The 24,775-nt window shown below is 37.4% G+C and overlaps 1 protein-coding gene across 1 annotated transcript in view; it reads left to right on the forward strand.

Annotated features, from left to right (window-relative positions):
- Window positions 1-14: 14 nt before the first annotated feature.
- TSHZ2 (teashirt zinc finger homeobox 2) overlaps window positions 15-24,775 on the forward strand; it is a 282,070-nt gene continuing 257,309 nt past the window's right edge. Inside the window, exon 1 of the mRNA XM_069072429.1 lies at window positions 15-567. Coding sequence (XP_068928530.1) covers window positions 528-567 — 40 coding nt within the window. The 5' untranslated portion in view covers window positions 15-527. The remainder of the gene's footprint in view (window positions 568-24,775) is intronic.

The raw sequence follows: 24,775 nt of genomic DNA on the forward strand, positions 1-24,775 counted from the left end.
AGGAGGAGGAGGAGGAGGAGGAGGAGGAGGAGGAGGAGGAGGAAGAGAAGGAGGAGGAGGAGGAGGAGGGGAAAAGGAGGAAGAAGAAGAAGAGGAAGAAAAAGAAAAAACCTACTACCTTTCGCCTTATCTTTCCGCGTGTGAGTGCGTGTGGTGCGTGTGTGCGGCACAGTTCCTGCCATCTGATCCTGGTCTTGGATGTTTAATAAAGAAATCAAGTGTCTCAACAGTCACCCCCCCCCCAAACAAAACCAAAAAACAGACCAAAAAAAAAAAGGACCAACAACATCATCAGCAACCAACAGCCCGACATTGTCAACACGAGACAGGTTTTTTTGTTTTGTTTTGTTTTGTTGGGGCTTCCCCTCCCCCGGTTTTTTCCCCTTAAGCCCTTAGTGGAGGGGGGACGCTCAGTGTGAGAGAGACAGAGACAGAGGGGGAGAGACAGAGACAGACGAGACAAGCGAGCACCCCCCGAGCTGCTTCTCGGGTCTGGGGACAGAAGTGAGATTGGAGAAAGTAGAGCGATGCCGAGGAGGAAACAGCAGGCACCGAAGCGGGCGGCAGGTAAGCCGAAGCTCTCTCTCTCTCGGCACTAACAGGCTGGGGCTGCAGCTCCCTCCTTCCCTCCCTTCCTCCCCCGCGCCCCCCTCCTCCCTACGAGACGAGCACCCCTGCTTTTCTGGGCTTTTTGCTCCCCGTTCATCACCCCCCCCCCCCCCCCCACCTTCTCCGCCCTCCCTGCCACCCCCTTCTATCCAACTTGCTGGGAGCGAGCGAACAAGTCTGTCTCATCTCCTTCTCCCCTTCTGGGAAAGGAGGAAGGAAACTGACTCCCTGCTTTGGCATTCTAAACCCCGTCCCCTTCCCGGTGCCCGGACAACTCTCCAGCTTTGGGGAATCCCACGGTCCTTCCCTCCTTAAACTTTTTCTCTCCACCTTCTCCATCCTCCCTCCCCTACCCCCCAACCATCTCCTACCCCTAACTTTCTTCCCATTTCTTTCCTTCCTGCCTCTTGCTTTTCCGTGGTGATAGTGTGTAAGGTTTGGGGACACCCTTAAGTCCTACCCTGACACACAGCCTGTATACTTTGGTTTTTTAGATGTCATAGTGTCGCTTCCAGGGTCAGCTTTCCTTTAACCCCTTTTTGGTCTTGGGAAGTGTGAGATTGTGCTTGAGTTTAGGGAAGGCAAGGGACTGGCATGGGATGAATTGATGGAGTTCAGCTTTTGATCAGTCCTAGTGAAAGCTGCAACAGGAAACGGAATGAACAATCTAAGTGCGTTCTGAAAGAATCTGTATTTTCCAATCTAATCCCCAACTCTACCCCCACCCCACTCGTCCTTTTAAAAAAATGCCCATTGGAAAATGCAATGTATAGGTGCACAGAAAAGAGTTTTTAACTTTATATGTATTTTTGTATTGCTACTTTTCTGCCTTCCCTCCCCCCCAAGGAAAAAAAAAAGATATGAACAGGTTAATGGGCCAGTACAAAAAGCCGTTTAAGAGTTTTCTTTTAGGTTGCTTAATTGCTTTTTTTTTTTAATAGTATACTGGGGTTTTGTTTCTGGGAAGTGCAATATGAAAGTTCATTTTTCTCCTGCCAGACCCACCCACTGAAAAGTCAGCTTTCCAGTTGATTGCCAGCTTTGATTTGACATTTGATTGATCACCTGTCATCTTGCTGCCTTTGATCTATTCATTCTTGATATATATCAATAAATCACTCACCATGGTAACTCAAGTGCCAGTGACGCAAGGCTTGCCCTCTAGATTCTCTTAGCCAGACGCACAATTATTATCTTGTTTGGCTTTTAATGTGGGCGTTTTTTATTTCTTTGTGTCCTTAGTTGGATCAGTGCTTTAAAGAAAAGCTTAAGGTTTTGGTGTTTTGTTGTTTTTTTTTTTTCTCACTTGATTTTAGGGATCATCAGCCAAGTCTTCTTCCTGTAAACCTATCACTAGTTTTACTCCCTTGAAATCTGGAGCAAAGCATAGAAGCAAGTTCAGTGTTATACTTCACTAAAAGTTTGGAAAGTGCTTGGGGCAAAACCAAAGGTAGATAAAAAGTGAAGGCGAAGTGGAACCAGATCAAATGCACCACTGATTCTCTCATCATCTGATTCTAGCATAGAATTGCAGGACAGGTCCTTCAGAGCTACTCCTATGAAGGGGATAGGTACCTGCTTTTCTAACTGGCAGAGGCTAATTGGAGTTATATAGTAATATCTTTCAAAGTATTTACTCCCTGGTTGTTGTTTATTTTTATATTTGTCTAAGAATAAAACAGCTGGGAATTTTTAAAAATTCAATATATTTGGAACTTTCCTGTGTAGTTTGGATTGTGGAGTAGGTTTTGTGAGTGTGTGTGTGTGTGTGTGTGTGTGTGTGTGTGTGTGAGAGAGAGAGAGAGAGAGAGAGAGATTGATTAGGTATGGGACAATCATATGAGTCTTTCCCCCACAATTGGTCATATCTGATGCTTTCTTAAACATAATTCCTCTCTCATTTTTTTCTCCTACATTTTGATTCACTTTTGCTTTTAAACCCCAGTTTCCAATATGACAAAGTTAGAGTGAGCTAACTGGCTGGTTTGTACCAAGGAAGAGTCACATAGATTCCCTGGCTAGCTCTGGAAACAGAAGAATGAGTGTAGCTAGATTATTATAGATAACGTCCTTATTGTTGTCCCATAAGAGAACCCTGGGCTGCCGTCCAGCAAGAAGTGAGGTTGCCCTGAAAATTACTCTGTTTTTCTTGTTGTTCCGGTAAAGGCCCTCAACAACTAGGCAGTGATTTAAATTACCAGAATGACTGGACATGTCTCAGTCAGTAAGCTCATTACAAAAAGTGCATTGCTCAGAATTGTGCTACTTTGATTATATTTATCCTCTGATCAATGAGGCTTCAGGTGTATCGAATATATGCAGTCTTATATTGCATTATTTAAATTAGACTCTTTATTAAACTAGTTTCCTATTGCATGGGTTAATCCATTTATACTAGTTTTCCCTGTTTGAAAGTTATGATTATGGCTTTAGTTTCCTGGCTGCCTTTAGTTTTCATTTTTTCATGTGGTATTTAGGGCTTTGCTTCTTTTTAAAATCAGGGGCAAGGAGGCCTCTCTACTTTACAAGCTATCAAACTCAAAAGAAATCAGGCATCAGGAAGATGGCAAGGCCTCTTATCAGTTGTTTATTTGGTTATATTTAATAAAGCAGATATTTCCCACATAGTTTTCCTTCCACACATTCAAGGACATCAATGCCTTCCTCTGTTTTAGCTGAGGCAGCTTCACATAAGAAAAGTTGGCCACTTTGGGATTCTTTGGCTAGTTAATATCCAAGGAAAGGAAGAAATGGTGAGGTCTAAAGAGTCTGGAAATGTCTGCTTTTGTCGCTGCGCCATACTGTGCACAACTGTAAATAATTACTACCATGCACTGACTTTGAAAGCAAATTTCTAGTTCGAGTAATGAATAAATACAAAGATTAGAAAGAACATACAAATGGAGTGAATAGAAGAGATTCTGCTAAGAGTCCATAGCCAAGGAACATGCCAGTTAGTTTTATCCTTCATTATCATTAATCTTAAGTTCTGAGTTTCCAATAATGTGTTACAGATCTTCTTAATATTGTAAACATTGAAACTGAATGAATAGGACACTATTTATAAGAGATGGGGGTGGGCGAGGTTTACTATTTATTTGTAATATTTTCCCTGGGGGTTGGAGTTCGAGAGTTTAGTTTACCTCAGCAAGACATCAATATCAAATAGATGTTTGGATTTCTCCTTAGATTTCTCTCAGAAATGCCCAAATCCCTTACCTTAGCCACACTCTTTCAGCTCTTTCTTAAGGCACTTGTCTCCAGTCTGTTGGCATTTCTCTGTGATGTTGCATCATTCTGTAACTTGGGATAATAACAGAAGTTCAGTGCTGTGGCAAAAGCTACAGGGACAAACCCCCCTGAAGTTTGATTTCTTCCCCCTTATCCTTAGTTCTGTGTTCCTTAGTTACCACTGAAATGTTTTCCATTTTTCAAGTGAAAATATCCCTGCATGTTATACCATTATCTCTTCCCTACCAGTTTCATGGAGAGAAGGAAGACAGAAAAGGAAGATGAAAAAGGAAAAGAATTTCAATGTCCTTATATATGTGAATTGTATTTAAGCATAAAATGCTAGTATTAAAAATTCTAACCTCCTTTTCCTCTTATATCCCCACTTAAAAAAACCTCACCACCATATATTTTATTTCTTAATCAGTGATCATTACTTTTGTATTAATGCCCAGGATCGGGAACCTTGGCTCATCACCTTGCTATAGAAAACATGCAGCTTTCTCTTTTTCTCTTTCTCTTTCTCTTTCTCTCTCTCTCTCTCTCTCTCTCTCTCTCTCTCTCTCTCTCTCTCTCTCTTTCTCTCCCTCTCTCTCCCCTTCTCTCTCTCTCCTTTTCTGTATGTGTATATGTATACATATACATATATGTGTGTGTGTGTGTGTGTGTGTGTGTATATATATGTATATATATATATATATATATATATATATATGCTCCTAGAGAGATTTACTGCTGCTTTATCTGTACCCTGGTTCCCAGATAACCCGAGAAAGTACAGTAGCAATGAACAGCTCTCACATTTATTTTGTTTATTTAATATGTAGATGAATAATGCAGATTTTGTTTTCATGAATGTCCTTGTGTGGCAGTAAACATTAGACTATTAGCAATCATTACTTAAAAGTTGTAATTTGCACCTTAATAGCACAGGTTATTTAAATGGAAACATATTCAGCAGGGACCATCCTGCTTGCTGCAGTTAGGGTAGACTGAATGACCTGAGAGGTCTTTTTCCCCTTCTTAATATCTAAGACACTGAGACTAAAAGAAGTGATATCAGCAATTATGGGGAGGGGAATACTAGTGGTATTGGTTGGGGAGGGAGGAGATTTGAACATTACATTTTTCTTTTATTTACTGGCCAATAGAAACTGGTTGCAAGAAAATAGGATTCTGAATGGAGCCCTGACCCTGGCAGCATCACTTTTTTTTTTTAACATTGTCTAGAAAAGCAAGTCACATCACAAAATATCTAAATATCTAATGCTTCAGAACCTTTCAGTTCCTCTGCACATTCTGACTTTGACAGATGACTCAAAAAGCTAAGATGCTCACAAGTAGGGAGTGCCCTAGCTGTTCTGATTAATTAGAGCAGGTCCCAAATAAGGGGGCTTCTAGCTAAAAGATGCACCAAGTTTGCTTCCATCCACTTAGTGTTTGGGATTCAAATTGATTGCTAAGTGGCCCTATGCCCCCTCCCTCCCTTCTTTCTCGTCTCACCTCATTTTTAAAGACCTAGATTGAATGGGACATCTCAAAAGCCCATTTGTTTTAGTCATTTATTGATTTCATTTTTAATCTGCCATATCAGGACACAATACATTAACCCTAATCAGCAGATTGCATGTGACAGGGAGTTCAGGCACTGTCCTTGTACAAGAAAGGAAGTATCCTAGAGTTCCCCTAGCAAAACCAAACCAAAAGTTTGGGGAGATTTGGGACTTTCTGGTTACTTTTGGAAGGTAATATATTGTTCAGAGATACCTCCTTTTTGGATTCTTGATCCTGAATTTTTTTCTTTCTTTCTCACTTCTACCCCATCCTTTTTCTTCTTGCTTCCTATCATTTGGGGATCCTACCAAAGAAGAAAATATTCATTAGGGCTGTACCCAGAAAATCTCTTCTTTGTCAGGCTCCTCCAATATAGGTTCTTGCTCTTAATCCACTCTCTATGCTGCTAGTATAAAGAAACATCTCCTGGTATGTAACTCTTGAGTTTGATAGACTACATCTTCCTAGCCTTATTCTCCCACTGCTAGAGACTGGGGGTGGTTTTTTGTCAAAGGAACAGACATGACTAAGGATTGTGATTCTATTGAATATAGGTAAAAACGAAACATCTATGGGCTTCTTTGCTGGCACTGAACTTAGAAAGTCAGCAAAAGGAAACAAAACAAAACAAAACTGGGCCCTACTCTTGTTATGACTGGATATGCAATTAGCCTCACATGAGCCAGGTAAATGGTTCCAATAAATCTTCCTATCAGGTTTTTTTTTTGCATCTTTGATTTTTAGGGATTATCATGAAAAAAAAGCCAGAGAAAATCTCATCATTAAAAATATTAAATATGAGTCTTCATGATGTTCCTCATTAATAACACAATTGTTGCAGAAATTCTACCTTTTGGCTAGTCAGACACACAGACACAAGCAAGGTGTCATTTTTATTTGATACAAAGTCAGCTGGAAATGCATTAAACTAACAGTTAAAGTGTCTTGCTTCACTTCCCTGAAGCAGCACTTTTTCATTACATATTTAATTATAATCAAATTGGAAGACTTTTATGAAAAAAATCACAGTGGTATAAAAATATTCAGTGCAAAAGTTATTTTATTCCTTCATAATATTAGAAAACTCTGTGTGTGAGTGTGATTGTGTGTGTGTGTGTGTGTGTGTGTGTGTGTTTTACTTCTGTGGCAAAGCAAGTTTTTTGATTGGTTTGGTTTGGCTTTTCCCAGGTTGTATTTAATAATGAATATCTTTTCCTTCCCTTTCTCCTTACTGGTCCCTGACTGTTTATATCATCATGAGTAGTCTGGCCCAAATAAGAGTGGCTCCTGCCTAGCAATCATTTTTATATTAAAAATGTTTGTTGTTTTATTTTTAGTCACAGCTTTAGAAGTGCCATTCGATATTTGAAATCTGTTTATGTTTCTTGAGGTGACCTTTGACAAGAAACTATTAAGTTTTGGCCCTCAGTTCTTCTAATCACATAATAAAAATCTCTGGGGACAGAGGAATACCTGAGTGTCTTAGAACAGAGCAAGTTCATTGAGTGTAGAAGATTTCAAGGGAGCCGCATTGCAAGGACACCCTGTTTCTGTTCCATTTACGTTTCCTCCCTTCCTCCTGCCAACCTTTTCCTTACTGCTGAAGGAACTTCAAGAAATAGTTAATTTCTGGACGAAATATTCCTTCATTGAGATAAAAAGAAGGGAGAATTGGGATTCCAAGGCCAAATTATAACCTCCTTAAACCTCCAAGAAGCAAAGTGTAGTTGTACCAGAAAAATGACAGAAAACGAATAAAAACAATTAGGGCCATGTGTGATTCTCCATTAATCGGCAGTAATTGCCGATTTTAGAATGGTTCAGTTTGGTCAGGAAATCATAGTGAGTTTATTAGTAACATATTCTCTAAGCAGATCTTTGCTGTATTCATATAGAAGAAAAAAATATTTGAGATGTAAATGGATGATTACTACTGAAGTATTTGTTTCCGAGTGGGTTAGCTGGCTGAAATGATTCAATAATTCAGAGGAATTTGAAAGTCGTGAAAGTCATCATTAGGAATTGCCAGTTGTCGCCTGTTTCAATCTTCTGACTTCTCTAGGTAGGAAATGCTGTTTTTAAAGCCTCCAGGAGTGCTCTGGGACTCTGAAGCAACTTCTACAGTTGTTTTAAATGTGTAAAATTAAGATTCTGGAGGCATAACCGTCTATCTTGGATAGCTAATCCTATTGTTAGCATATCGATGTTATTTAGTACTTTAAAGGCTGAACAATTGGAAAATCTGCAGCAGTGCAGAAGTTTTAGAGATAATGAGCGGAGCAAACATATGAAAAATACTTTGTATGTCATTGGAAATCCTTCTGGTTACATTTTATTCATCTAAATGGAGTCCTCTTTTTCTCTTATCTGTCGCCTCATTTTATTCTTTTGAAATTGCTTGTGACCCCTCCCCCTCTACAGTAGACTTAAAACACAATTCATATATAGTTATTCTGGATGCATAATAACCGTGCCACTCCTTACATAGCTGTAGAAAAGCAAATAGCATGCATATGATGGGAACAAAATCCCAAGTAACACTCTAAAATAGCTAGTTTCAAGTTCAAGATCAGAAACTTTTTTTTTTTCCCCAAGCAGGAGAGGAAGAAAATAACATTGCATTTTAACTACACATCTCCCCTTGGCAAATGAGAAGCAATGAAGCAGTTCAGATTTTTAAGGAGCTTTTTGGCTCTCCTACATCTCTCTCAAAAGACTAATTTAATTGAAAAGCTTGTGGTGTCCATTTATGTATGCTAAGGAAAAGGCCCAATGTTTCCATTAAAGTATCTGATAGTGTGAAACTATAAGATGGGTTAAAACAGATTCACAATGTTCTCTAGGGTCAGTTAATACCAAATGAAGATCACTGGTCTTAATCAATTGAGCGTTTTCGTGATTGAAGGAATACTGGTAAATCACCCCAAAGTATCATGTTTAAAGCAATATTTGAGATATTTCTACAGGAATCGCTTATATACTAAGGGGCAGAATATAGTTATTGTTTGTCATGAGAATAATTATGAAGGGTAGAATTAGCATAGAATGAACTTGGATATAATGGAATTCTGTTTTTAATGAAGTCGAAAGAAACTTCTCAAATGCTGTCTTTCCTTATGAGGTTCAGACAATGTCTGATGGGCCTGGAACAGCGAACAGGACACAGGGCCAAGGGGTTTTGGGGGCTGTTTTTGCTTTTTTTGTAGGACAGAACATGACGTAGAGTGAGAGCTCAACTTTATGTCAGGATTTCTTTATAAAATTCACTGGATTTCTTTTTAATCACCTTCTCAATTTAAACTTTGTGTATATCTCATTCATAATCCAAGGGGATGTGGACAACTTCCCCCCAAAAAGTAGCTGCCTCTGGATAAAGCTGAATTCGTTATCAATAATTCAATAAATCGGGTCGACATTTCTCAAGCAAGCATTGCTATGGGCTGGGATGAGTTAACAGGCTTAGAGAAGACATGGGTTCTCTACCCTCATGGAGCTCCCAGTGTGGTATTGGGGTACCATACTGACAATAGAATATAAAATAATATTAAAATGCATTAGAGGGATGCAAAACAAAGTGTTGTGTGAATATGTATAATATGTCCAAAGGGGCAGAAGACAAAGTTTGAGGGGTGGGGGGAGGGGAGGAAGGATACCATCTGGAAGGATAAAGAAAGGCAGGCTTCAGAGAGTAGGTGGTATTTGAAAGAAGTGAGAGGGAGGACACTCCAATGGAGTGAACAACAAGAACAGAGGAATTTAAGTATGAATGAGGAGGACATGTTCAAGGGAATAGAGCATAGCCCAGTTTGTTCTGTGCCTTGATGTCATTTGGTGCAGAGAAAAATGCCAAAATGAAAAGCTATAAGTCTATATTTCATAAGATTCATTTTAAATATTCCCTTTTATTAGAAAGTTTGGCTGACAGAATAGATATTCTCCCTCCTCTCCTGCGATTAGATTTGTGACAGTATAATGCCATGGAAAGAGCACTGGGCTAAGAGTCAAAAGACGTAAGTTCCAGTCTCACCTTAGAGGCCACGTGACTCTGAATAAGCCCCTTCAATTCTCTGAGCTCCTGTTTTCTCTCTACAATATTGTAATAATAATACCAACTCCATTTACCTCACAGAGTTGTTGAGAAGATCAGTTCATTCTAAAGTGATAAACAAAAGTAAGCCACCATTCTGTCATCCCCATCCTACCACCACCATGATCATCATCATCATCATTCATTCATTCATTTACTTTGGGTAGACAATAAATTTCTTTTGGAGAAGAAAGTTGCAGGCTTGCCCCTATGCATGTACAATTGTCTTGGGCCTAAGAAGAGTTTAGTCATTAAGGCAAGATAAGAATTATGTCTTAAAGAATTGGACACACAGGTCACATCAGGTTTTAGTACTTGCCCAATAACACATTTTTCCCCTTATCCCAGTGGAAAATGTTAATGTGGCCAGTATACTGTTCACTGACTGTGTATGGATAGTGATAATGTTGATAGTAGTAATGATGAAGATGATGATGGTTCGACGTGGATCTTTGGAACCTCTCTCTTCAGTTTTATCAAAAGTAACCTTAGTGAACTGCTCAGAAAGAATCACCAATGCCTCTTAATCCTCTGAATTTGTGAGGGGAGGTCAAGAACAAGACATTATGTGCACTTTAGTAGCATCTTTGAATAATATCCTTAAGTTGTGCATCATATCAGAAGATGACCCTGCCACTAGAAGGGCAGAAGCCTTGTATTGTTTTTCCCCCCACATCAATGATAGGTTTGTGCCCATCCATCCATGGTCAGTAATCAAATCCATCCATCTGTCAGTTACCCTTTATACCAATAGTATGGATTTGAGAGATACATTTGGCTAGTATAGAGACAGTACAATCCATGGACATGGAATAGAATTGCTTTAACTGACTTAAATGAATACTGTCTCATACATGGATTGACTACATAACTTTAGTCTGATTCCCACAGGAAATGGCATACATTATAATAGTTAAACCTGTTTCCTAGGAGTGTTAGTCACCAGGGAAATATAGACAAAATTGGGGTGTAGGTGAGATTTTTCTTTGGTTGTTACCAAGTTACAGAGTTTGCCTATTCACTCATTTATCAATTCGTGAAACATTTATTAAGTGTCTAATGTATGCAGATTTCTATATTGGGATTTGGTCAAGATACAACATTTAGATAAGACACTATTCTCTGCCCTCATGGAATTTGCACAGAGTTCTACCTTTCCAGTAGAGGGCTAAGACTTAAACACACATGACTATAATGTACAATGATATGTGATAAGTGGATGAGAAAGATGCAGGACAGACAGCTGTATGAAGTCTGAGAGGGAAGGTTCAAAGAGATCAGGTGGGATTTAAGTGGAACTTTGAAGGGTGAGAAGAGATTCAACAGATGAGGTGGGGGAAAAGGATAGCATTATAAGACATAGGGAATAATATGATGAAAAGCATGGAGGTGGGAGAATAAAAGGCATGTTTAGGGGAAAAGGTGACCCAGAGTGTAATCTAGTTTGGTTGGAATGTAAAGTCTTTGGAGGGGAATAATGTGAGAATATAATATGTATATTATATATATATATAATTACATATATGTGTGTGTGTATATATATATATACATACACCTCCAGGTGCCATCAGTCTAGAACCACTTTTCCTATCCCATTTATCCCTTCAGGTCTTCCTGAAATGTTGTCCTCTATAGTGTAGATGGGATTTTTTTTTGTGAGGGAGAGGGTTTGAATAGATGACCATTGATGTGTTTCTATTTATTTTGTTATTTTGATTCTATATTGAAAGTCATGTTAATATTCAAATAAGAAATAGTATGTGTGTGGTGGGGTACTGGGTAAAGTGACAGTTTTAACTATAGATCACTCAATAAGTGCTTATTAATACCTACAATGTACCAAAGCTCCTATGTAAGAGTAGCATGGCATAGTGAATTGAGAACTAGGAAGACCCAAGTTCAATCTGGAGCTCTGATCCATACTAGTTGTGTGACCCTAGACAAGTCTCTTAGCCTCTCTATTTTGTAAGCAACTCTCTGACTGTAAGTTTCATGGAATGTACTTATCTGTACCATTAGAAGGAGTTTCTTCTCCTGGGAGTCCCTGATACCTAACGAAATCATAGATCCAGTTTCTATTGCCTAGCTCTATATGCCAGGCACTGAAAGTCCCTACTCTCAAGGAACTTAGATTCTGAGGAAACAACAAGTACATATAAACACATAATTATAACAGAATAAATACTATGTTTCTCACTGTGTTAACTTATAAGTTACCCAACTTTGGAGGCAGTGCCTTCCTCATCACTGGAGGCCTTCAAGTAACAGATGAATGACTCCCAGATGGGCAGTGCTCAGTTGCAGGCACTGGCTTGGCAGAATTTGATGGCATCTAAAGTTCTTTCAAATGTCGAAATTCTGTTATTCCCTGAATTGAATCATGTTTGTTAAAGGTATGTAGAACAAGGTCCAGTTGTGTGTATGGTGACATAAAAGAGCATTCTGGAAGAATAATCCTCCTGATACATCACTGAAATACCCTCTGTTAGGATATGAGATAGCGGTAGAGAAGAGGGAAAACCACCTGACTATCCAGGAGACCTGGGTCTCTGAGTTTACTTGGACAAATGCCTTCCTAAGGCAGGGTCCCAGTTTATTCATTTATAAAATGAGAAGTTTGAATAGTTTATAAGGCACCTTGGGTTCTGATATCATGTATTACAGTAAAGCCCCGTCCAGCTCTGATATTATATATTCTAATCAGAACATCTATAGTCTCTGTTCTAATGCCTGGGTTTATGTTCTGTTGCTAGAACAGAGCCTGGTATATAGTAGGTGCTTAATGAATTCTTTTTTTGATTGATTGGTTGATTCTTTCCAGCTCTGACAGGACTATATTCTAAAGTACTTTTCAATTCTGACATTCTAAGGTTTCTTACTTTGATAGTTTGTGTTTTATGTTTTAAGGCTATCTCCAATTTCTGACTTTCTTTGTCCTATCACCTTGTAAATTTTACTGCTATAGGAAAGGCTTGGTGATGTTGCTTAAGCAATAGGGATGATGCTTTAAATGTGTACCTTCAATCTCTCATTCTGTCTCTATCTGTCTATCTCTCTCTGCCTCTCTGTGTCTCTCTGTCCGTCTGTCTCTCTGTCTGTCTGCCTATCTCTCTCTGTCTCTCTGTCTGTCTCTGTCTCTATCTCTGTCTCTGTCTCTTTCTGTCTCTATCTCTCTGTCTCTGTCTCTGTCTGTCTGTCTCTCTCTCTCTTTCTCTCATAAAATATCAAGTCAGAGGGAACTTTGGAGATCATGCACCCCAAGTCCCACATCTCTAATTCTTTGTAACTTATTTTTTCTATTGATTTGAACTCAAAGTTACCAAAATGAAACCTTTCGACTGTAGGAAGCAGAATAAGATTTACAAAACTGCTGGAGCCTTCCATAAATATTTCCTCATAAGCCATTCTCATTTTATTAAACAAAAGAAAAAATGACTACTTCCAAAAGTCTGGGGTGTCTGAGCAAACATAGATGCTTACCCATTTCCTCTGTGACTTTGAGGTTGGATCCATAAGTAAGAAAACATTCATCTGTTCATCACAAATCATTTGTAGTGGCTATGCTTTTTCCTTGCAGTAAAAAATATATGGAACAAATGTAATTACACCACAGCATTATTTATTTTAACAAATTTAAAACTACTCTTCTAGATTTTCCCCTAAAGTACTTCATAATATTTATGACCAAAATTTCTAAAGATGCCTTTTAGTACTAAGTGTTTAATTATTTGTGACACATAAATGAGTACTCCGAAGGATAATAATAAAAATAATAACAATAATAAAGATGGTTTTTAAAATCAAGGAATCATCTCAAATTGACAAACTGTGGCATGCAGCAGATGATTTTTGATTGGTTTTTCCTGGGGAAAAAAACAACCAGTAACCTTTTCAGTTTTACTTATGGTCAGCACTTGTTGCACATTTTAATAAGGTCGTACATGAAATTTAGCTACTCACACATGATTTCTCAGTAAAACCTCCCTTATGGAAGGTGTGCTGGTGAAATAGCAAATCAAATTGATTTTTTTTTTTGGCTTTACATGGATTTATATTTGAGTGAAGAAATAAATTCCACAAGCTTTTATTAAGTGCCTACTGGGCGCATCCCATTGTTTGTGCTGATGGAGAAAAGATTAAGATCTTTCTCTTGACTCAGCAGCCATTATTATAGTAAAATGGCAGATAATAATTTAAAAATGATAAGAGACATGCACATTAAATGCTATGTGAGTAGTAGGGGAAGCAAATTACCACTAGAGAAGATCAGGGAAACCTTATTGAAGGATGTATATGTGAGTTGTGATTAAAAGGATAACTAGGAATTTTAATAGAATGATGTTAGTCCAGACATAAGGAAATGACTGAGGGAATGCCATTGTAGGCAAGAGAGAAAGAATTGGGGTTAGATGTGCTTATGTTTAAATCCTGGCTTTTCTATTAATTAGCAGTGCAATTTTGGGAAAGGCCTTTAACCCCTCTAGTACTCAATTTCTTCATCATCTGAAAATGAAGAGTTGGACTAAGTCATATCTAAGAACCCTTGCATTTCTAAATCTATGATCCTATTTATAGGAATGCTTAATACGATGATATAGAAAGACATACCAAAATGGAAAAAAATAAAATTAATTATAAAAATGTTTTAGTTTGACCACTTTTTAGACTTTAAAAAATGAATGTTTTCATGGAGTTTCTTTTGAAATAAGTAATTTACTGGGGGGGGGGCGGTGGTAGGGGAGCAGGTGATACTTTTATCCCAGTTGAACATAATAAAGTGCCATTTAAAAATTCTCTTCACATTGTGAAGATTCTGAAATTTCTTGAATTCCTAGCTGGATAATACAAATCTAGTACTCTAGTTTCATTTCACTCTACTCCCCTTCACATACTCTATAACTGACCTTCCATTCAAACTAAATTGCTCACCATACTCCATTCTTATCTTGTTCTCCCCTGTTTCAACATGTATCAACATCTCTCACACCATCTTCCAAGAGTAGCATGGATTCCTTTCTCTATCCTTATATTCCCTTTCTCTGCCTAATGAGATCAACAAATATTTATTATATATCTTTAGTCAGGTACTGTCTCTTTCAGGAAGCCATCCATGAGTCCCTTAGCCACAAGTGATATTGCCCTCAAATTTCTTGTGGCAATCTGGACTATTTCTGGCATTTCTCATATTCTTCCTTATATCACTTGTTTTATGTAAGTCTGATCCCCTCCATTAAATTGTGAACATTCTGAAGTCAGAGATGATGTCTCATTTCATCTTTGATTCCCCTCCTCTGTCAGCATAATGTATTGCCCAGCACCTAGTAGGCGATGATGAATCTAATCTAGTTGTGACATAAGCAAAACATGGCAAAACTTTATTAGTATAAAGCATGCATTAAGTACTGACCACCAAAGTATCAACACTATATATGGGGGGAAAAGTAAAAGTAAAAAGAAATAAGAAATAATGCTTACCCTCAATGATCATCATGTAGGGCAAGGATTCCTAACTAGGAATCTGTGAACTTGAAATAAATAAATATGTGTGTGTTTGGATATTTGTGCATGCTTAAATGTATTTCAATATAATGATATCCTTTGTGATCCTTTATATTTCATTTTTATGCATTTAAAAACACTATTTCAGGAAGGGGTCTTATAGGCTTCACTATACTGCTAGAGGGGTCCATGACACACAAAAGAGTAAGAACCCCTGATCTAGTGGGTCTCCAGAGTTGGACAGCAAAGCCTTCTTGTGTACTAGGGACTGTGTATGCATCTTTGTTTATAATAGGACCCTCTCCTTGGAGGTCTTTCAAGTAGAGTCCGGATGTCCACTTGTCAGATATGTTATAGTGGAGAATTCTTTTCATTTATGGATGGCTGCTGAGGTCTCTTACAACTCTCCATTTCTGTAACTGTGACTGAAACAAAATTTCTTCTCTGTATGTAAGGCAAGGGTGGGTACAATTTGAAGGAACATGGGGTTCAGAGTTAGAGGACCAGTTCTGAAACAAATCTCCTGGCGATTTATATAATCTCTCAAAACCTGAGACTCAATGATCTCTAAACTCCCTTTTAGGTCTACATCCTTTAAGTTCCTGGATAGTAGCTCAGGAAGCCAATTGAAAAAGTAGTTATTGATTATTTATTTGCTTCCAAAGCACTGTATGAGATGCAGGGGATATAAAGTAAAAATAAAAAAGTCTCTACCTTCAAAGAGATCATATTTTACGGGGGTATATACTACATCTAAACAAATAAGTATGTACATGATAATTGGAAGAGAAGAGAGTACTAATCACCAGGGATATTAGGAAAGTCTTTTAAGAAGTAACACATAGGACTGTGTCTTGAAAAAAAAATGGAGGTAATGAGGAAGTTGTTGCATGGTTGCGAGAATGTGGTGAGAATGCATTTTGTTCTCAAAGAGGACCATGACATCAGGGATATGATGGCATGATTTGCAGTTGACTTTGAGTGAGGGAAAGCTGTACAAAATCACCAGACTCACTTTCTCCTCCATAGCCATCTGGGTCCAGCGGCTAGATATCAATCAGGACGACTGGAGATGACCCAGGATGCACTGCGAGACCTTGGCCCTCTTAAGCTAAGGCCTTTTCACAATATAAGCATGGGGAGCAACCAAAGCAAAGAAACAGGTTGAAGATGGAGTACTGGAGCTCATTGAACAACAAATAGACAACTTTGGCTGAAATGTAGAGTGTGTAGGGAACAGTGAAGAATGAGTAAAACAGTAAGGTAGAGCCAGATTATTTCTGATTAATAAAATATTTTTACATGGATTTATTATTTCGTCATCCTACATTTTAAGTGGCTTTGAAGTCCATCACCTATCTGACAGTAGGTAGGAGGGATGATTCATTTTCAGTTCTCTGGACTGATGGTTTTGTCACTGCATTAATCAGAATTCTAAAGTCTTTTCAAAATTGTTTTTCTCTATAATGTTGTTATTGTTGGTGAAATTGTTCTAGTTCAGCTCACTTGGCATGAATTCATAGAAATCTTCAAAGTTTCATCTGAAAGTATCCATTTCATCATTTTAGAGCACAATAATATTCCATTACATTCATATACCGGTTTGTTTAGACACATACAATAGATGGTCACTCGCTTAGTTTCCAGGTTTGGGTGACAATGAAAAAAACAGCTATAAATATTTTTTGTACATATGGTTCTTTTTCTTCTTCTAGAACCAAATTTTCGGAGTTTTAAATGCCATGCTCAGGTATTCATATTTTATACTTGAGGCAATAGAAAACTATTGAATGTTTTTGATTAGGGGAATAACATGGTTAGACTTTAGGTAGGAAATTCATTTTGGCAAAACTGTGGCTAAGAGAGATAGGAAAGGGGAGAGACTGGCACTTCACTAACAATTCACTGGAAAAAACTGGTATATACAGTTATGTTGGGAGGCTGATGCTCAACTGAAGGACAAGAAAGTATCGGCATTCTTTAATAGTCATCATGCTAAAGTTGTGAAGTTTTTACCACAGCAAAGACCTGTGACGACCATAGAATGAAGGGCTGGCTGGGACCTTAGTGATCACATACTGTAGCTTCCTGATTTTTTGCAAGAAATTGGTAAAAGGAAAGTGACTTACCTGAGGTCACAAGTTACAAGTGGTAGGACTGGGATTCAAATTCCATTTTTCTGGCACCAGATCTAATGTTCTTTGGAATATACCATGGAAGAATATTGTTTATTCAGAAAACATCACCCAAACAGGAAGTAGTACCTACTCCCACTCCCCCAAGAAACACTTTCCCAGTGCCTCTGCCCTTCTCCAAGATTGTATCTGTGACAGTTGTTCCCTGATTCATTTAGTTATGACTCCATGAAAAAGAAGGAAGACAAGATGGCAACTACTTAAGACACTAAGTGCAGAGTGAGACAGGGAATGTAGTTGGATATCTCATGCCCAACCACAGTTGGCTGTTCTTGGCTGTGATTCTTAGAAGTATATTCACCAGAACCCCTCTAATTCCAAAAAGCGAGGGGAAAACACCGTTCTTGAGGAATTTTGGACCCTACAACTGTTCTATCTGATTTATAGCTGTATCGTCTCCCCTTTTAGGATGTTAGCTCCTTGAAAGCAGGCACTGCCTTACTTTTCTATTTGTATCTCAGGTGTTTAGCACAGTACTTTGTACATGGTAACTCTTCAATAAATTTTTTTTTCATTGATTCATTACTCTGCTAATATTAACCTCTCAGTTCTCTAGAAAACTCTTTCAGACTAAGTAAGCTGCAGAGAAGACACTGACTGGCTTTGGTAGAGGGTTGTTCTTCCTCATCTAAGACTTCCCTGTGTCAGTGAAATCACAGGCCTAGTCTTCATCCCTCTCCCTCTGCTGATCTAAGGGCGATACCTTGACTTCTGTCCTTTTGGTTTTATTATGATTGCAATTATCATAATATTTTTGATGGGGTTCAGATGGAAATAATCCTGGGACAAATCACCAGCATTGTGTGTCTACTAATATAGACACGTATTTTGTATATGTGTGTTTCCATTTATAGACAGATAGATATACACACATATACATTATACATATGCATAGAAATAGATATGCATATACTTATTTACATATATGTATATAAAGTATGTACACATACAGTATATATACACATACATGCACACACATATTTTTATATATTTATTGTTTAGTTGTTCAGTAGTACCCGACTCTTCATGACTCTGTGGATTGTACTGTCCATGTGGTTTTCTTGTCAAAGATTCCAGAGTGGTTTGCCAGTTCCTTCTCTAGTGAATTGAAGTGAGCAGAGGTTAAGTGACTCACAGCTAGTAATTCTCTGAGGCTGGATCTGAACTCAGGTCTTCCTGACTCCAGGACCAGCACTCTATCCACTGAGTCATCTAGCTGCAAATATATGATATATATGTAAGCGTGTATATGTATGTATATATGCATATATAGATATATCATATTTATAATTTTCTATGTACTGCTGCATACTGTATAAGGTAATTGCTTTTTATAGTGGTTGAAAAAATTCTAGGCTTTATTATTATTGTTATTATTATTATTATTTTAAAGATGAACATTCTATTTAACCTTTCTGGTAAGTGTGGAGGCACAGAGGCCAAGGGAGAAATCTAGGAGATCAGTGAAATGAGACCACAACATATGTGGCCACTTCCTCCAGATGAATAGTTCTATGAGATGAGGTAGAGGAGAATGGGAAAAAATGTCAAGGGAATGAGTTCTACAACCTGCTGAACACATAAACTCACAGTTTTGGGTCCATACATGTTTATTAAGTTTTTATCATCTTGTGAATAAAGTTAAACAAGTGTGAGTCCTTTGAGGAATTATTTACTGGAACAAAAGTTTATAGCACCAACATCTGTGTTTTCCTGTCACTAAGATGAAGAATACACCAAATAAATCAAAATTCAGCTCTTCAAAGTAATTTCTGCTTGATCATCTCTGGAGTAGAACAGTATAACTTTTCTTCTTGTTGTTCTTCACTTCTTCCTTCTTCTTTACCTATGTTTCTATCTGATTTTGCAATTATCTATGTCAGTAGGAATCAAAATGAAAGGCCATTTTGTTCTCTGTTTTAGTTTATTCATTTCATTATCTTGGGTGAGAAACTCTTCATTCATGTGGAAATTTGTCATAAAAATGTTGAAAGGTATTTTTGTGTCTAGCAGAGGATAACTTAGACATTTCTCAAGGGGAATCTTGTTATTTTGGCCAATGTTCTTTTCATTTGGGAGTGGGTTAACATTTCCAATATATAGCATCCATATAATTTAACCTCATAAATTTATTTTTTTCAGTGATGTAATGGGGAGATTGACCTGGAGTTTGTAAATGTTCCCTACTCACTGTGTTCCCCAGGGCAACATAACATTCTAGACAGTGTTTTATATACCCTGATTAAAATGTAACATATTCTTGCATTTCCTGTGCAGTGACCTGTTAGTACTCACAGGCAGAATGCTTAAAGAACAGCTACATGGAGATGTTTCCAAGTATGGAACATGTGAGAAATTTTACAGTGTCCTGACTTTTTGTAGAAACTGCAATCCCTAGTATTTTCCTCAATAAAAGACTTTGATTTGCAATACATCATTGCACTAGGAAAAGTCAAATGAACTAGAGTAAGTAGCCTTTGTTTTTAACTCCATTCATTACAAATTCACAGTTCCTAGCTTCAAGTGGCTATCCTGAAAGGTATGGGATTGTTTGGATTGGAAAAAAAACTATCATAGCTTTTTGTAGTTGTATTCTCAGCATCCCCCAAGATAAAATACAATGATTATGATGATGGAATGCTACAACTTCATGAACAAAAAGGCAACAACAACAAAAAAACCCTGAGGACATAGGTTTATTTCATATTTCACTTATGAAAACAGCAGCTGTCATAGATTACAAATTTGGTCAAATTTGGGATTGCAGTTTTTTTTTCATGAGAAAAACTTGCATCAGAAAGATTAGTCCTCACTTCCTGAGAGACCAGCAGAGAGCTATGGGATCAGCGTAGAGATCAAATCACATTATTTAAAAAAAAAAATGACTTAGGAACCAAAAATTTGAGCCTAGTGAAGCACAAAAAGACTCATCAGCCAATCAATTAACAGGCCTATATTAACTACCTACTATGTGCCAATCATGGTGTGGTTCTTTTTGGGGGGGGGGGGGGGAGGTATTATTGTAAAGATAAAAGGGAAATAGCCCTTACCCTCAAGGGGCTTACATTCTAAGAAAGAATGGGAGTTTGGAGATGATAGACACATATATAAATTTATATGAAATCCATCTAAAAACAGATGCAATGTAATCTTAGATGAGGAAGATGTACTAGCAGTTGGGGGAATGAGGGGATAAGAGTCTCAGGAAAGGGATTCAGAAGGTGATACTTGAGTGAGCCCTTTGTCGTGGTAACCCATCTATAGCATTTTTCTCACAATTCTGTGAGATAGGTCTCCATTCTACAGATAAGGAAACTGAAGTTGTACAAGGTTAAATGGCATCTCCATGAACACACACTAGCAAATTTCTGAGGCAGTGAAGTCTACATGCCTCAGTCTATATAATTAAGTATCTTAGAATGGAAAGGGAGTTCAAGGATCATCTAATTCACCTTCTGCTTGAAGCATGAAGTTCACTGGAGAACATCCCAATTGGCCCTCCAGCCTCCAGTTGAAGACCTCCAGGAAATTTAGTACCTCCCAGGCCAGTCCATTCCATTTTTAGCTAGCCTTAGTTGTTAATTCTTTCTTATATTGAATAAAAAACTATTTCTCTGTAGCTTCCACCATGGTTCTCATTCTACCCATGGAGGCCAACCTGAATGAATCTCATTCCTCTTTTACACGCCAGTAACAACAAATTAAATTCAATGATCATCTACTAAGTGGCTTCTGTGTTCAAGACCTTGTGCTGCATATTGGAGATACAAAGATAGAGACAATTCAGGCCCTGCTTAAAAAAAAAAAAGACTTTTACAGTTGAAAAACAGGAAAAAAGACATGGACCCAAGTAATTATTGTGTATCAGAGAATTTTAGGCAAAGTGAGAGACAACTCTTCAAAATGTGGGGGACAGAATTTATATCCTCCTTAAGTCTTCTCTTCAGATTATATATTCCCAGTCTCTTTTGTTGACTGTCCCATGGTCTACTTTTGAATTCTTTCACTGTCCTCTCAGCTTAGGTGAGTTCTCCTCCCAGACAAGCCCTTGCTAATTCCAAGCTGAACTGCATCCATGATTAGCCCTGTTTCTGTCTTGGGCCCATACCTTCTTCCCTTGGGCTGTACTTTGTGTTCAAACCTACGTTACTTGCCTTGACCCGTGTAAAATGTTGAGTTGAACTAGATCGTCACTGAAGTTCCTTCCAACTCTGCTGTTCTGTGGTTTCTATTAGCCAATGTGTTTCTACGCCCTCTCCCCCACTTCTCTTTGAAGGATTTTGACCCCTAATCAAATTATCCCTCTTCCTATTACCTCCTTTTAAAACATTCTATTTCTATAAAAAAATTATTTTGTTTTTCCATCACCTTTATTTCCAAATGTATCTCTCTTCTTTCTCCTAACCAGAAAGCCATTCCTTTTAACAAAGAAGAAAAAAGAAAGAGGTAATCCATCCCTGGTTTTACTCCGTTATGACCAAGAACAAAACTCAGAAGCAGTTTCAGGGATGCACTTTAGTAAATTTTGAAAAGTGCTTGGGAGGGTGAGGGAAATGGTGGTGAGCAGTTTAGCAAAATTAAATATCAACCAAATCTGGCAGTATATGTAATGTTCCACACCCATAGTCTTCCATCTCTGCAGAAAGGCTAGATATGTGTGTGGCTTTTTTTTCATCTTTACTTCCAGGACAATCTTAGTCATTATAATTAGACAATATTCAATCATTTGTTGTTTTTCCAAACATTTATATTGTTGTTGTCAATGTGTATATTGTTTCCTGATTCAACTTTAGTTCCTTAGTTCATGGTCTTCCCATGATCCTGTCTTTGGATTGATCATATTGATCATTTCTTATAGCTCAATAACCTTATATTTTACATATGTAATACATCTTGTTGAGCCCCTCCCCAATTGATGGGTATCAACTTTGTTTTAATTCTTTGTTACTAGTGTCCTGCTACAAATATTTTGTAGTACAAGGGAAAATATACTTTGCCGTGGCATCTCTAGGTGAAAGGGTATGGACATTTTAGTCACTTTCTTAGCATTTCCAATATGTATATCTCATACAATATTACATATTATATATAAATTATATATAGAGAGAGTATGTGTTATATGCTCACATATACATGCATATGTGTACATATACACACATATGTGTGTATAATATATGTGTGTTGGTAAATTCTAACAACTAGTTCTACCCCCAAAATACAAATTATATATTTTTAAGTTGGATCTTTATTACTAACACTTTCTCCATCATTTTCTTCAGTCAAGACAATTTAAAAAGAAAATGATAAATTATGCCCTGATTGGTAGTATTTGCCAGTTCCCAAGATGTAAATGCTCACATTGAAATTTTAACAATTGGCTCTTACTAGCCAGTACAAGCTAGTGCCAGCAAACCTCTGTTTATGAATACTAATAATATATTTCTATACACACATGTGTGTGTTTATGTATTTGTATATATACAAACACAAATGAAATGGAGATATTCTTTACAAATTGAAGAGGGTGACGATAGTTATAATGGTAGGAAATTATTATCACTGTTGCCCAGAAGCATATAGTAGAGAAAACGGGGCAGTTTCATGTTAACTTAGTTTTTGCCAACAATGGAAAGAATATGGAAGGAAAATACTTGCTAATAAAGTAGCCTGAAGGCCACAGGTGAAAAGAAGGTCAGGGAGCCATTGGACACAGAGACAACAGCAACGGGTTGTTATTAAGACTTAGAATCTTCCTTCTGAATGATGTAAACAAATCACATAGTTAATTCTCCTTATATGTAAGATGGATATAGTTTGTTGCTTTTTTTTTAACATGAGTTGTGAGGGAAAAAATGTTTAGAGGACTGATTAGATAACATGAATTAGTTTTTCTTTGAGAAAGATGATATATGCATATGAATTCTTAATTTATTCTTCTTTCAATACTTCAGGGGTCTCTAATTTTATCACTACAGGTCCTCCTTCCACTGCAACTGATTGCAACCCTTCTTTACCCACTGGATAGTCTTAATGAATTGTGACTAAAAACCATTCATCTTCTGAGGGCCTCAATTCTAGTGATAGGTCTCTCTAGTCTTAACTAGGCTGGTTCCTGGGGAAAAAAAATGTCTCAGGGACCGTGCTTAAAGCCTTTCCAGCTTTCCTGCCAGAGCTTGTACTTCATTGGCCTAACTATCAAGAATCAAACATATCAAAGTAGAAAAATTTGTCACATTACAAAAATATGTGAAAATTACTTTTTTCTTTTTTGATAAAAAAAGTTTAGTTTGATAGATGTTTTTAAAAAAATTAACTAGAAAGTATTTGAGTTGGATTTTTAGTAGAAAAATTTATGCTTATGAGATTTAAACTTGTAAAAGTTTTATAAAATTGAATGGATCTTAGATATTTATTCCTGGATATAATCTATCTTTAATTATGTTGATTGAAACTCATATAAACCTGCCCATCCTGTGCAACTCACCTGTATAGTCACATAAATATGCCATGAAAGGTCTACCTAATGTACTTTTGGGTCTTCCTCATGTCTTCTTGGCATTGCAAGGATACCAGTAGAGCACGTGGGTTAATAAATCAAATATCCCTCCCTTTAATCAGTGCATTTTCTTTGATTATACATTTATTTGATGACCACTGTTATTAGCATTTCTTCCTTATAATTTCTTATTCCTTTCTGCTTACATTCATCATGAGCTTCTCCGTTGCCTTTAAGCAGATCCCCAATTTCAAATCTTCAGATGCTGTAGCTTTTCATGTCTTCCAGTCATACAATAACAACTGGAGATTATTGGTATTAAAAGGGCAGGCCTTTGTTTCTGGGAGAAACTGGGACCCTTACAAGAACTTTGCAGTTTCCTAAAGGCAATTCAGTCTGTGGTTCTCCCTCCTATTGAATATGAGGCCTGATTTTGGTCTGTTTGCAGCATTTGTCCAAGGGGTTTGTGTGTGGATGGGGTGGGGAACTGGAACTAACTTTTTTTGGTATAAGCAGCTCTTGATAAGGAATTTCAACCAATGAAAATTAGAATTTTGTCTGAAGTTTAAATTCTTATAAAGTCACCTAGATCAGTGATGAAAAAAAAATTTTTAAGAGGGGGGGCCTAAACAATAAATAAGGATCCCTATGAGTTGCCTATTGAGTTAGGAAATATAATATATATATATATATGTAAATGTGTGCATATGCATGTATGTGAATGTATGTATGTATGTATGTATAATGCATCAATACAATAAAAAGAGATAGGAATTACATTTAAACCTGGTCCAGGACACATTCAGGAGTATTGTAGATCATGTTTGATATTTCTGGCCTAGAGCATCATGAGGTTAAATGACTTGCTGAGGGTCACACCACTGGTATTTGACAGAGATAAGACTTACACAAAGGTCTTCAAGGCTGGCTTTCTATCCACTAAACCACATTGTCTGTTATGTGTATGTCACCTATATGTATAAATATAGACAATGTCTAATCAATGTCTATATCTATCTGTCTACCTATAATCTATCTATCTAATCTATCTATCTATCTATCTATCTATCTATCTATCTATCTATCTATCTATCTATCTATCTA

The sequence above is a fragment of the Petaurus breviceps genome, unplaced genomic scaffold, assembly GCF_028583685.1.
Source record: "Petaurus breviceps papuanus isolate PSGF00001 unplaced genomic scaffold, PetGlider_PUasm1.0 90847, whole genome shotgun sequence".
In the NCBI taxonomy this organism is placed as follows: domain Eukaryota; kingdom Metazoa; phylum Chordata; class Mammalia; order Diprotodontia; family Petauridae; genus Petaurus; species Petaurus breviceps.